This window comes from Lepidochelys olivacea (assembly GCF_965140295.1).
Source record: "Lepidochelys olivacea isolate rLepOli2 genome assembly, chromosome: 1".
NCBI classification, from domain to species: Eukaryota; Metazoa; Chordata; order Testudines; family Cheloniidae; genus Lepidochelys; species Lepidochelys olivacea.
Window position 1 is genome coordinate 270,727,888 of NC_140411.1, and position 15,330 is coordinate 270,743,217.

Genomic DNA, 15,330 nt, shown 5'->3' on the forward strand with positions numbered 1-15,330 from the left:
AATACATCAGAGAGATAAATACCAGGAAAGGAGAGGAGTTGTAAGTTAAGCACTAATATGGACACAGGAACAGATGGATATAAACTAGTCATCAACAAGTTTAGGCTTCAAATTAGAGGAAGGTTTCTAACCATCAGAGGAGTGAAGTTCTGGAACAGCCTTCCAAGGAGACCCGGGGGGGGGCAAAAACCTAACTGGCTTCAAGACTGAGCTTGATAAATTTATGGAGGGGATGGTATGATGAGACTGGCTCCATGCCATTGTAGCCAGTCTCATCATACTATCCCCTCTATGGCTTCAAGACTGAGCTTGATAAGTTTAATCTGCAACTGCTGGCAGCAAATATCTCTGAAGGCCAGGAACGGGACACTAGATGGAGAGGGCTCTGAGTTACTATAGAGAATTCCTTCCCAGGTATCTGACTGGTGGGTCTGGCCTGCATGCTCAGGGTCTAACTGATTGCCATATATGGGGTCAGGAAGGACTTTTCCTTCAGGTCAGATTAGCAGAGACCCTGTGGAGCTTTCAGCTTCCTCTGCATCACAGAGCATGGGTCACTTTCACGTTTAAACTAGAGTAAATGGTGGATATTCTCTGTAACTTGAAGTCTTTAAATCAAGATTTGAGGACTTCAGTAACTCATCCAGAAGTTAAGAGTCTATTACATGAGTGGGTGGGTGAGGTTCTGTGGCCTGCAATGTGCAGGAGCTCAGACTAGAGGATCATGATGGTCCCTTTCGGTCTTAAAGTCTGTGAGAAAAATGATCCCTTGCTTAGTTGGTGCTGATGGTGGAATAAGAGTCCTTACTCCCAAGACATTTTCCATTTAATTTTTGAGGAAAAATTTTTTATGAAAACCTAACAGTTTTCGAACATGAAGTCCTGCACACGTACACATGTGGAGATAACTGAGCCATTAGCGATTATTTTTGAAAAATCATGGAAGATGGGTGAGATTCCAGAGGACAGGAAAAGAGCAAATATAGTGCCCATCTATCAGAAGGGGAATTACGGACTAGCCAATTTAACTTCAGTACCCAAAAAGATAATGGAGAAAATAATTAGGCAGTCAATTTGAAGACACATAGAAGATAAGGTGATAAGTAACAGTCAGCATGGATTTGTCAAGAACAAATTGTGTCAGACCAACCTAATAGCTTTCTTTGACAGGGTAACAAGCCTTATAGATAGGGGGGAAGCAGTAGGTGTGGTACATCTTGACCTTAGTAAAGCTTTTGATACTGTCTCGCATGACCTTCTCATAAACAAACTAGGGAAATACAACCTAGATGGAGCTTCTGTAAGGTGGGTCCATAACTGGTTGGAAAATCATTCCCAGAGGGTAGCTATCGGTGGTTCACAGTCAAGCTGGAAGGGCATATCAAGTAGGGTCCAGTTCTGTTCAGTATCTTCTTCTGTGATTTAGATAATGGCATACAGCATATGCTTATAAAGTTTGCAGACAATACCAAGCCAGGAGGGGTTGCAAGTGCTTTGGAGGATAGGATTAAAATTCAAAATGATCTGGACAAACTAGAGAAATGGTTAGAAATAAATAGGATGAAATTCAATAAGGACAAATGCAAAGTGCTCCAGTTAGGAAGGAACAATCAGTTGCCCAAATACAAAATGGGAAATGACTGCCTAGGAAGGAGTACTGCAGAAAGGGATCTGGAGGTCACAATGGATCACAAGCTAAATATGAGTCAACAGTGTAACGCTGTTGCAAAAAAAGCTAACATAATTCTGGGATGTATTAGCAGGAATATTGTAAGCAAGACACAAGAAGTAATTCTTCCACTCTACTCTGCGCTAATTAGGCCTCAACTGGAGTATTGTGTCCAGTTCTGGGTGCCACGTTTCAGGAAAGATGTGGACAAATTGGAGAAAGTCCAGAGAAGAGCAACAAAAATGATTAAAGGTCTAGAAAGCATGATCTATGAGGGAAGAACTAAAAAATTTGGTTTGTTTAGTCTGGAGAAGAGAAGACTGAGGGGGGACATAAGTTTTCAAGTACATAAAAGGTTGTTATAAAGAGGAGGATAATAAATTGTTCTACTTAACCTCTGAGGATAGGACAAGAAGCAATGTACATAAATTGCAGCAAGAGTGGTTTAGGTTGGACATTAAGAAAAACTTCCTAACTGTCAGGGTGGTTAAGTACTGGAATAAATTGCCTAGGGAGGTTGTGGAATCTCCATCGTTGGAGATTTTTAAGAGCAGGTTGGACAAACACCTGTAAGGGATGGTCTAGATAATACTTAGTCCTGCCTTGAGTGCAGGGGAATGGACTAGAAGACCTCTTGAGGTCCCTTCCAGTCCTACGATTCTATCGTTCTGTGCATTTTGTTAGCAGTTATACTGCAAGCTTTGTCACCACATTGTTGCTACTTTAGTTGGAACATGAGAAGTCAGAGGAAAGACTTAAAAATAAGTTAGAGCAAACTCCACCCTCCAGTGCAAGTACACAATCCCTGTGAATTTCATTGGGGGTTGAGGATGATCAGCTCCTCTCAAGTACAGGATCGAGACCTTTGTCCCAATTACATTTTAATAGCAGAAGCTTGGTAATTACAGTGGAACCTCTTAGGATTTTTTCTTATTCGAGATTTAAATTGATTCATAATGTGACTTGTACAACACTAAACAAGTGAGATACAGATGTCAGGACCCATCTTTATTCTCTCAATCACCCTGCCATGAGCAGTCCCACTGATCTCAGTGAAACTACTCACATGAGTGAAGTTACTTGTTCTGATGTTTGCAGAATTTTGTCCATAAGCTGCAATTGTGGGAGCACTGTTGCTCAGCCTCTGAAAAGGGTATGAGCAGCTCCATATGTGATAGGTTAGCAATTTTATATGATTTAAACATGGAGTCCATATCTTCTGGATGTTGCATGTTGTCTGCAGTTAAGGATCAACTTCTCATAAGAAGCTAAGTCAGTTGATAGTGAGGCCCTTTCATTTATTGCAGATGGGACCTTCTTCCAGTGTCCAAGTATTAGTTTTATATTTTGCTAAGCAGATCTTCTAATTCCAATAAATTCCTCTTTTATTAATCCATTTATATTTACTGTATTTATAAAGATACCTAGGGCTAATTATGCAGGAGTACATTTTTAATAACAGGTTTATCAAAAAGGCTAGTCTCCAAGTTTTGTATTCCAGAACAGGAAATCTTTCTTCATGATCATTTGTGCTTGATGTGTTTTACTTCGTGTCTTATATGAAATTTTAAACACATCTATGGCACTAAATGAATAAGAATTTTAAAGAGAGAAGCTTATTCATGCAGTTTTTGTGCTCTCAATAGCTAAGTTTTGCAATATTTGTTTATCTTCTTTAACTTGCCAGGTCTTTCTCAAAGAAGGAACGTTGATGAAGCTTTCCAGGAAGGTCATGCAGCCGCGAATGTTTTTTCTGGTAAGATGCCATGTACATTTCTATGTGCCTAATGCCAGAGTAATTCAATAGTGGTAGAAACATTCACACCACAAATATAAATAACTGGCAACTTCAGCTGACTGTTTAAAAAATTGAGCATTTTATATGCAGTTTGTATCACTGTTTGGTGTGTTCAGTGTGGTTTAGCAAAGTGATTTGTGTACACAAAAAAATAAACAAAAAATCCCAGTTATAAAATTATTTCTGTTTGACCAAAATTCAGTCACTGTTTTTAAGAACTTTTTGAGAAAAGAATCTGAGGTTTTGAAAAGCTGAGACTACTACTCTAGTCCTTTGAAGTCTAATAGATTTGAAAATCTGGTGTCCAGAGCATTACTTGTCACATTTTTAAAACGTTTATAGTATATCTTTGGATTGGGCACTGGGTTGGGGAGTCAAGGGTCCTAGATTCTATTCCTGGCCTTGCTGCTGACCTGCTCTGTGACCTTGGATAAGTCACACAGTCTCTCTGTCTGCTTCCCTCCCCATCCTTTGTCAGTTTATGTCTAAATAGACAAGACAATTTGAGGCAGGATCTGACTCTTCCTATATGTTTGTGCAGTGTCTGGCACAACGGGGCACCATCTTAGCTGGTGCTAGTGTAATACAAATAATATAGCAGCTCCTCAAATTTAGGGCTTGTCTACACTACCGTGCGGGGTCGAGCTAAGATACACAACTTCAGCTACATGAATAGTGTAGCTGAAGTTGACGTACTTAGATCTACTTACTACGGTGTCTTCAGCTGTCGACTTAGTGCAGTGATGCTCTCCTGCCGACTCCGCTTGCGCTCCTCATTCTGGTGGAGTACCGTAGTCGACGGAAGAGCGCTCAGCAGTCTATTTATCACATCTATACTAGACGCAATAAATCGACTCCCGCTGGATCGATCACTGCCTGTTGATCTGGTGGGTAGTGTAGACAAGCCCTACGTGAAGCCTTTTGCACTAATTCCGACAAAGTGCAGTCCAGAATACCATATGAAGTACCACTATGTGCTCTTCATTGTTTATATTTGTTCAGCATTCGTTTGTGATGAGAATAACTAGAGATGCATACACTACCCTAGGCACAGGTAACCTTAATTCTAGCATTTCCTAACTTTTGGGTGCTTGACTTTGCAACTTTACTAATGTTCTCTGAATGCAGGTTTGTGTGTGTGTAATATAACTTTTTATTTGCAAGAAACTGTTCCTTATGGGTTTCAATGGCCTATTCCCTGAGATCAGTACTCCCAGTTTGCCCATAAATAATGTGCTTTTCATTGATAAGTAGCTTTTTTATTTTGGGAATTTCCTTTCAGCTTTTAAAAAGTCTTTGTGCAGAGAATGTGACAAAAATGTTTACATAACTAAAATGTTAATAGACCTATATTCTTACCTACGTTGTATACATGAAAATTTGTTATAAGTAAATAGAACTCTCTTCTCAGAATCCAAACTAAAGTAATAACATGTAGAGGACACATTTCTAGACTCTAAATTTCTACCTTCAATGCATGTGTATCCATTCTATACAAATTTCATACATTTCAGTACACTATAGTTCAGAGGTGGGCAAACTATGGCCCGCAGGCCACATCCGGCCCGCGGGCCCGTCCTGTCCGGCCCCTGAGCTGCTGGCCCAGGAGGCTGTCCCCACTCCCCTGCAGCCACGCCGCCGCGCGGTGCAATACTCTGGACAGTGGGGCTGCAGAGCCCGGCCTGACCCGGTGCTCTGTGCTGCGCGGCTGGCTGTCCTGGTGCAGCCAGCCACCGGTGCTCCAGGCAGTGCAGTAAGGGAGCAGGGAGGGGGTTTAATAGAGGGCAGGGGAGTTCGCGGGGTGGTCAGGGGCGTGGATAGGGGTCGGGGCAGTCAGAGGGCCAGGAATGGGAGTTGAATGGGAGTAGCGGTCCCAGGGGGCAGTAAAAAGGAGATGAGGGGTTGGATAGAGCAGCGGGGGGCAGTTGGGGGGAGAGGGAGCAGTGGGGTGGTTGGGGCAGGGGTCCCGGGAGGGGCAGTCAGGAAGGAGGGCAGGTTGATGGGGAGGGGAGTCCAGGGGCAGTCAGGGGACCGAGAGCAGGGGGGGTGGATGGGGCAGGGATCCACGGGGGACCGTCAAGGAACAGGAGGGGTTCAATGGGGCAGGAGTCCAGGGGGGGCCATCAGGGGCAAGAAGTGGGGGGGGTCTGATAGAGAGCGGGCCATGCCCGGCTGTTTGGAGAGGCACAGTCTCCCCTAACTGGCCGTCCATACAATTTCAGAAACCCAATGCGGCCCTCAGGCCAAAAGTTTGCCTGCCCCTGCTCTAGTTGAAACTATCTTTTTATTATTTAATCCTTTAGCCATTTGAAAGTGTGTGTGTTTTATATTGCAGTTTAATGATGCTCTGTTATATACAACTCCAGTACAGTCTGGCATGTATAAACTCAACAACATGCTTTCATTGGCTGGAATGAAGGTGAGTCTCTGAGATCTCTGCTATGGCAACTTTTTGTCGAAACTTATTTTAACTCCTGCATGTAATTTTTCCATAGACAAGTAAGTTTATTGTTGGAAAGAAATATTATAAATTGCTTATATTAAAAGCCGTGATAGACACACAACCTTTGTTGCATGGTGTGGACTTTTGGGCCATTAATAACTGTCCTTTTAAAAATGCATTTATTGTTGGGGGCCAGTTGGAAGAAGAGGAGAATTGTAATTCTATCAAAGAGGAGAAACAGAGAGAGAGAACTGCCTAAATACCTGATTAGTGTTGGCTGGCCTAGGAAGGCTTTCTCAGGCAGTTCTACTATTGCACCTTAATGTTAACCACCTTGGGTCCAGACGTAGGCTTCCCTGAAACAAAGGCTGCCAACTTATGTATGTATGGCTGCTCCTCCCCTGCCTCATGGCCATTCTGACCTTTTTGCCCGCTCTCAAAAAACACACACCTCTGATTGCCTGAGAACTTTCTGGTGAGCAAAATCCTCCACAGCTGGGTTTCTCCAAAGACTGCCAATCCTAGGGGAAAATACAGGCGTTAAGAGGGCTACAATCTGAGGCCTTCATGAAAAGACCCCAAAGTTGACCTCCTCCCCTCTTTTTTTAACCGTACCTTTCCTATAACCCCTCTAAAAAAGTGTTGTGTCCAGCCGTCGCCCAGCTGGAGTATCCTGAGCTGTATCAAGAAACATCTATTATGTACACAGACATAAGCAGACACAGCTGTTAGGGGGCACTGGTGCAGTAGGACAAACGCCTTCTGCTCCTGCTCAGCAGTAAAGTGTCTTATCCATGATGCTGCCAGAGAAGAGGGCCAAGTTCAGCTGGAGGTCCAGATTCACAGGAGACAGCATGAGGGACTATTTACAAGACTGCATGCTGTGTTTTGGGATGTCAGCAAATGTTCTGGGGTGGCTACATAAACACTCAACCTATAAACTCAGTTACACTTGAAACTCAGGATTTCAGAAGTGATGGGCTGGTGCGTGAGCTCCTACTGTTGTGCTATTTCCTGTCCACTTTTTCTGCAAGAGAAAATTCTATTGCTTTAGTTCGCCTGTTACAGGTATCTCCTTGAAGTCATATTGATTCATTTTCATTAAGAGTTGTTTTCTATGTCCATTATAGGTTAGAAAACCAACCCAGGAAGCTTATCAAAATGAGTTGAACATAGAAAGCGTAGAGCGATCTTTCATACTCTCAGCAAGGTAAATATCCTAAGCAAATAATGTATATTAAATAGCACACATTTTTCAGATACAATACATAAACTATGGAGCTGCATGTTGTCTAAGCTTACACTCATTGTTTTGTATTTGTGCTATGAAAGTTGCTCTCATTTACAATAGTAACTCTAGAAGCATGGAGAATTTGTAGAGGGTTCCTCAAATGAAGACAAACTAGTTTCAATTCCCTTCTCTTCATGTTATTTAAGTTGTGGTATTTTAGATGATCATGGAGTCATAGCTAATGAGTTTTTAAATTCATGTAATGCCACCGTTCTGCAGGTCACCTTGATTTCTAGGGAAAACTTCCCCCAAGTTCAGATTCTGTACCAAAGGAGGTTAGTCTTTAAACTGTCTGGGCAATGACTACCATTTGTATCAGAATTTTGCTCACACCATTACAATTGTTTAACTGTTCACCAGACTGAAAAGACAGAAAGTATGAGTTTTATTCAAGTTACCCAATACCCTATGAGAATTATTTCTTGCTACCTTTTGAGGAGAAAAAATGCTGCCCCTTTTAAAAAACATAAGTCTAAAAATGTTCACTTAAGTGGTTTTATTTTAGGCTTTGAAAAGAGAGATTTAATTTTGACCTTTTTTTCTGTTTCTGCTTCTCTTCGAAAGTTACTGCTAAGTGACGACATTTCTCTTTTTAGCATTAACAAGGGGAGACATGAAATCCAGCAATAAAATACTGATGTGATAACGAGGGCTTATGATATAAGTTTGAGGGAGAGGGTCTTCTAGCTGTAGCACAGATGTCATTAGAACAGGAAACAGATTCTATTTTGAGGCTGCAAAGTAGAGGTGGCATTAAATTATTGAAACATATAAAAAACAGAGACAGTGTGGACTTTGGCCAAATCTTCTTTCACATTTTGGCTCCCACATATATTAATCAAATCAGTGGCTCTAGGAAAATATGTCAGAGTATTCACTGCCACTAAATTACTGTAGAAAAGCTCTTATCTGCCTTTGTGAAGCTGTCTTTTCCAAAGGCTTGATTCTCCTATTCTAGCTGTTTAGAGAATTTGAGCCATGAGTGTTGTACATTCTCTCCGCTGTGACAATACTGATGTCAATGAGCAAAGGTACATTCCCTCTTCTTTTTGCAAAACAGCATTAGTGTGGGCTTTGTCATTCTCTGTGACCTTGCATCTGTTGACTTCAGGATGTCTGCACAAAAACAGTGTTTCAAATAGAGTGGGACCCGACTTAGCATTGTCCAAGTAGCCAAAGGAAGTAGCACAGTTGTGCCTGAGTAATTTATAACTGGGGATTGAAAAGAAGTGGTGTTTGTATTTACATTTATCTCTAATGCAGATATTTTTCATATTGGGGGAAAGATGCATTTCTCAGAGTATAAGGCTTGATTCTGCACCTGTTGAAGTCCGTGACAATTTTGCCATTGAACGCTGCAGTCAGTGCAAATTCAGATGTTTGGTGCCTAGGTGCCAGAATGACTGAGCACTTCGCAAATATGTAGGAAGAGCCTTGACACAAATGCAGGATAGGACTATGATACCATCTCTGCTCTGGCTAATATGATGCTCTATGGAAATAACACTGAATTATCCTTAAAGTTATTGGGGTGCCAAATGAATATACATATAATTGAATCTTAACATTTGAGATTATGGGTTTGTTTGGTCTCACTATTCAGGGGAAATTAACATTTCAGAATGATGCATGGGAATGATATTTTCATTGTAAGTGAGAGGAAATAAACTGAGACTCCTCTGCATATATAGACTAGCTTTGGCTAAGGGGTTGTGATTTTTTTCCATGTAAATGACATTATTATAAAAATAGATTATAATTTCCAAAGGCTGAATGCATCGCATTTATTTCTTCTAACTTTTGTGCCCAAAAATTGTTTCTATCAAACTTGGTGAAGTACTTTATATAGAAAAAATTTGGTGGAATCAAACTGTTCCCTAGCAGAAAGGTGTTAACAGTTTAATAAAAAAAAAAAAAAAAACCTCACACACCTAAACAAACATGCTACTGCTGTAATAAGTGCTGATTGTGGTACTCTTTTTCGACAACAAGCATTGACCTCAATTGCGGCTAGGTCCTTAAAATTTAACCCTTAGAAGTGGCCCCACCATCTCTGAATTAAGACATATTGATACTTGAAATGCTGCTTCTGTGTTTCTATAAAACTTCATTTTCTAGTGCTGTCATTCTTGCTTCTTTGGGAGCATTCAATTCTCTTCTTTTTTTAAAATAAAAATAAATCCAGTGCTTGTCTGGCTCATTTAAGCTATCTAGGTAAGAATCATGATTTAAACAATAATGATAGAAGCACAAGGCATTTACTAAGGATTAATGACCAGTTGGGAGAAGATGTCCCAAGGTGCAGTTGAAGATTTCCAGCTGTAATTAATCCTCAGGAAATGCTCAATCCCAAAGCCATTATATCTGTTATAAGATGAACAGGGGTGTGCGCGCCAGGGGAAAAAGGTATATGGATTTTTTTCAATGACTGATGCAATTTCCATCAGTATGTACAATGAATGTGTGGTAAATCAGTCACCTACATACAGACTGTATGTCTCATCTTTCAGTATCATTCATCTTATTATATCTCATTCTAATGGCTTTTGCCTCTCATTTGGTAATTTAATATGTTTCTAGTGTGCTCATTCTCTGTGTGTTACGAAACAGGTCAAATAAAATTCTTACCAGACTTTAGAGAGAGAGGCTTCCCTTCTGTTGTTTTCACTGACAGCCATATTCAGTATGTTCAATACACACAACAGAACTGAAGTTTGAAAAGACTCTTAAGGAAAAGTTAAATTTTTACAAACTTAACATAGCAAAACTTTGCCCATTTCCTAGGGGAGATATAGATGTAAATAGATATCTTGCAAGTCTTATGGCCAGTTTGGTCTAATGGCTGTGTGAAAGTCTAGACAGCACTTCGGTTGGTCTGTACAGAACTCCAGAATTTAGTTTTTGTAGGTTAATAATGAGAACACTATGGCCCTGATTCTGCAAACATGTAACACATAATTGATTTCATTTGGACTACTAAAGTGAGTAAATGCTGAATGTTTGCAGGATTAGGGACTGGATTGTGCACTCATGTTAGTAGTCCCACTGAAGTCAATGTGCACAATGGATGCTCAGCCAGCACCTCTGAAAATTGGGCCACTTATAATTTAGTTGCTTAAATACAGATTTAGCAGGGTAATTAAAGGCAACCTAATTTTGAAAACTTTAGTCAGAATCTCTGAGCCATAGAAGTTGACTGGAGACATGAATATTCGAAAACTAATGCATAATGTTTTTTACTCACTGGATAAAAAAACAACATAAGTAAATATTTGGATTTGGCAAAATATTCTTTTCCCAAAGGGAAGGGTAGTCAAAGGGCCAATAGTACATAGTTCTGCTCCTGCCTATATCTTGTCCCATCTTTTTCACAGATTAGACCAGCATTCTACTAATTCTGATGCTGTCCTCTTTGTATCCCCCATGCATGAGGGCCTCCAGGTTTTCTTCTATGTTGCCCCTTACATCTGGAATTGTCCTGCCTGATCCTATGTATCGCACAGTTGCCTTCAGATCCATGCTCTAAATCTCCTTCTCTCTCTAATACTCCCACATCAACCTAATATAATCTAAACTAATAGTCATTAAAAACAAAAAAAGAAATAACGTGATTTGTGCCTAGCAAAAACCATGCCATAGCCAGAGTCAGTTTTTAGAAATGTTTAATGTTAACCATACTTCAATGTCTTTGACACCAACAGTTCTGCTACAGAAAGAGATGAATGGCTAGAAGCCATCTCCAGATCAATTGAAGACTATACAAAGAAGAGAATCACATTTAACCCAAGTAAAAGTCTTGAAGAGGTATACCACACCATTCTCTTTGATTTCTTTGGGCATGAATATAATTTCTACTAAGTATTAAAATTTAGCACAGCACTTTAGAAAAGTGGCAAGTAATAATAAAACAGAATTTGAGATGTATATGTTCCATAGTTTCGTTTGTTCATTAAGAAAAATTCAGATGTAGGTTCTCAGTAATCCTAAGAACATGAGAAAAAGGGTTAGATATCCATTCTAGTACTTCAAATAGAGTAACTCTAGCTAAGACAATGGATGTAAACAAATTGGAATATCTTGGAACTAAACAAGCAGAGCAGTGGTGCCAATGTGGGCTGCGAAAACTCCCATTCCCCCGCCAAGGTTTTTGCACTTGCTGAAAGTGACCTAAGCAATGGAGCTGAGGGGTGAGGCATGATCTGATCACTTAAGCAGTAGTCCTGTACTAAATAAATACCGCTGCGGCTTGAATAGTCCCTAGCATTGCTGCAGCTGTGTGGTCTAAATGCCACTGAAATCTGACCTGGCCACCCCTCGGTACAGCTGGAGAGGTGGCTGAACCAAATGATGTTGCAACGTGGTATGCAGGGAGGGAGTCTGTTCCTGTATGGTGGAGTGCAGTGGAGTCCATCGAGAACTCAATTCCTGGTGGCACCAGCTCATGCCCTATGTGGCAGGAGTTGGGAGACGAGAACAGGGACCAGAATGGGATCCCTGGGTATGGGGAGGAGAGAGAGAAATGCCGGAATTTGCCGGACCTCCCTTCCCTGGAGATATTGAAGATATTCCCTTCAATATCTGAATTGGCAGCACTGAAATAGAGCTTTATTAGCATCTGTATGACCCAAAGAAATAATTTCACCATCTTCTTTTAGAGCTCAGTTGTGATAATGTCGCTGGTGAACCAGCAGAGAATCTGTATTTAAGACACTGACCAGTTACGTGAATGGAGAAACATTGGGAAACAGAATACTTGTATTTAACCTTGATAATTCAGTGGTGAAAAATACATTACTGTTTGTAATTTAATGGAGTTCCACCTCCATTTTCTCAGGCTGATCCAGAGAAAGAGGATGAAGATAGTCCTCTCGGATCAAAGGCTCCCATCTGGGTTCCTGATACTAGAGCCACTATGTGTATGATCTGTACTAGTGAATTCACGTTGACCTGGAGAAGACATCACTGCAGGGCATGTGGAAAGGTTGGGTGATCTTGTAACTTCCTTCTTTTGCAAGAGTCATTCAAGATTTTTGTTTCCATATAGGGAGAATTTGATTGCATTAAAACACATTGACAATATTGCTATAGTGGGAGAACATTGTGTCTTAAATGAAAATAACAAGGATATTTAGAGTAGGAAATAATGTTGTTAGTCCACTGCTCTAGTTAAACCTACTCAGTCCTCCTTGTCATATTTTACATTTCAGGAGAAAAAAATAGTATATGTCCCTCACTCCTTCAGTAGCACAATGCAAACCAAGACAAGTAACTTAAATATTCAAAATATCTTTTACTGATTGAGAGTTAAGGTTGGACCCATTTTGAGAGACTTCAAAACAATGCATACCCATGAAACTAGAAAAAAAACTATTGTATATTTCATTGCTGTCTTGGAATAGTCATATTTCACATCTTACTTTTTAGTCAAATGGGAATTCAGTCTTCAGTATAGTTGAAACACATCAATTTCTCCATAACACAGACAAGAGGGTAATATAACTAGATAGATATTGTGATGATCTAAAAATACAAGTTTTTAAAAACGGAGCATGTTTCTTAGTAAACTTGTAGATGAGATTTGACAATACAATAACAATTTGCTAATTTACACCTTGCTAGTCCATAAATTTGATAGTTCTCACTATTCCAGTAGTCTCACCCCCCATTCTCAAATTTTTATTTATTCAAAATGTTCTGTACAAAATCAGAAAATGATATAACGATAGAATATTGTCAGTCATGTAAAATCAGTTCTGGAAAGAGTGTTTTGTGTGGAACATCCCTGTGAATTAGCATACGTGTTCTTCCAAACCCTCATGTTGTAAAATTGTACTTGTTTGGGGCTTAATAGCATGGGCTGAGAGAAACTCAAATATAAGTCTTTAAGGGATTGGCGTGCGTGTGGTTGTAGATGCTATATAATAACGTTTTACATGTTTTCAGATTGTCTGCCAAGCGTGTTCCACAAATAAACATGGCTTAGACTATATGAAAAACCAACCAGCAAGAGTATGTGATCATTGTTTCAAAGAACTACAGAAACAAGGTAAAAGAAAACTTTTTTTATCTATCTCTCTCTGTCTTATAATTATATAGCCCCCATTTCCACAGTATCTGAGCACCTCACAGTCTTTACTACATTTATCCTCCCAGCACCCCTGTGAGGTTGGGAAGTACTAGTAACCCGTTTTACAGAAGGGGGAACTGAGGCACAGAGACACCAAGTGACTTGCCCAAGGTCACACAAGACTTCTGTAGCAGAGCAGGGAACTGAAGGCAGGTTTCCTGAATGCCAGGCTAACACCTAACCACTGGTCTGTCCTTCCTCTTGGACCCAGAGATCAGTGTTGTTGATATGTGCAGTATTATGAGTTTTGTGATCTCAGGGTGACTTTTCCAGGGCTCTTGTTGTAAAGCAGAGGCTGCACAGGAGCTTTGCCTGGGCCACCTGCCGTTTCCACCTTCAGCTGCTAGTGGATGCTGTGCTGCAGGTAGCTGTAGCAGTTGTCTAGTGTACTGGGGCACCCTTTGCATCCTGAGCTGTGTCAGTCACAGAGCAGGTGCAGCAGAACAGAGCACCCTATCACTTCCCACCCTGCTTGAATAGCAGCCTGTCATGCTGACCAGTATTGTCATTGTTTCCTAGTACTCCCCTGTCTGTCTGCCTATATCCATCTGTATTGTTTTGCCTTATACTTAGATTGTAATCTCTTTGGAGCAGGGACTGCCTTTTTGTTCTGTGTTTGTACAGCACCTAGCACAATGGGGTCCAGGTCTATGACTAGGACTCCTAGGCACCAGAGTAACATACATAATCCATACTAATAATAATCACCACCCCTCAACCACAAGCAGGAAGGGGGAGTTAATGGAGGTAGAACCCCGGGACAGCCCTCTGACCTGCAGGCTGGCCACAGGGAGCCACTATTGATGCCTGGGGAATGGAGGGGGGAGGGTGTGGGAGCCTGTAGGATCTTGCTGAGGAGATTGGGGGAGGGGGCCTGAGTTGGGGAGAGAAAGCATGCTCAGGGAGTTGGGGTCTGCAGGACCTGGCTGGGTGGGAGTGGAGAGCAGCAGGAGCCCCTGCCACTGGGTTTTTGGGTAGTGGGGAGGAGTCAGGAAGCAGCTGCAGAGGGGAATTGGGGCCTGCATTTTGTGTGTGGGAATATGTTGTGTGTATTTAAGGTTGAGTTTTCACCCTGTAATTGTCTTGTACACATGGGGGAGTGGGCAGGGGGAGTTCAAAAACAGGATTTATACTTTTTTTTAAATAAACTTCATGATTTTTTTGGTTCAATCTCATGATTTTGGGGGCTCTGAGTCATGATACTGTAACTTTTGGCAATACTGAGAGGCAAAATTCCTGTTGAGTTTAATATGATTCGGAAATACAATATCATATGCAGTGTTTCAAAGATTAACTGTGTTTTTTTAAAAAAATGACCTTACACCGAACAGAAATTATAGCTGTGTTTAAAACTTTTTGTAAGGAACACTATGCATATGTTATATGCGTCTGCAACATAAAAGCACTGTGCATGCTATATACATTTTAGATAACCACTTCACTCCTAAGAGCGGATCCCCAGTGAACCATAAATCTCCATCCAGTGCCTTGTCTACAGTGTTACATAGTATTCCGTCTGGAAGAAAACAGAAAAAAATTCCTGCTGCTCTCAAAGAAGTAAGTGTTTTCCTTAAACTTTACCTCTCATCAGTGTTAAACCATCCATGTTTAATAACAATAAAATAAACTGTTCGGTGATCCTTTTCAGACACTGCATTTAAAGGAAAGGGGAGTTTTTCTGGTGACACAATGGCCATGTGTACGCGTACAGCGCTGCAGTTGTACTGATCATAGCTCTCCTGCCACCATAGGGCTGCGCACACGAGCACTTATGTCACTCGGGGCGGGAGGGGGTCTCACCACTGAGCGACGTAGGTTATGCCAACATAGGCTGTAGTGTGGACAAGGGTTCCCGCTAATTTTTTACAGAGTAAAGTGCGGAATGAATTTTGTTATGTACACCAATATGGAGGTGATGTGAGACACATCACCTTCATATTGGTGCCCATAACAAAATTGATTGGGCTGAGGGGTTTGGAGTGTGAGAGGGGGATCAGGGCTA

General features: G+C 41.0%; 1 protein-coding gene across 2 annotated transcripts in view; it reads left to right on the forward strand.

Moving 5' to 3' along the window:
- Window positions 1-15,330, forward strand: part of FGD6 (FYVE, RhoGEF and PH domain containing 6) — a 102,929-nt gene that overhangs the window by 69,144 nt on the left and 18,455 nt on the right. For both annotated transcript variants that reach the window (XM_084633220.1, XM_084633221.1), the window contains exons 12-18: window positions 3,357-3,425; window positions 5,803-5,886; window positions 7,041-7,120; window positions 10,903-11,005; window positions 12,036-12,182; window positions 13,145-13,247; window positions 14,758-14,885. In XM_084633220.1, the coding sequence (XP_084489346.1) occupies window positions 3,357-3,425; window positions 5,803-5,886; window positions 7,041-7,120; window positions 10,903-11,005; window positions 12,036-12,182; window positions 13,145-13,247; window positions 14,758-14,885 (714 nt within the window). The remainder of the gene's footprint in view (window positions 1-3,356; window positions 3,426-5,802; window positions 5,887-7,040; window positions 7,121-10,902; window positions 11,006-12,035; window positions 12,183-13,144; window positions 13,248-14,757; window positions 14,886-15,330) is intronic.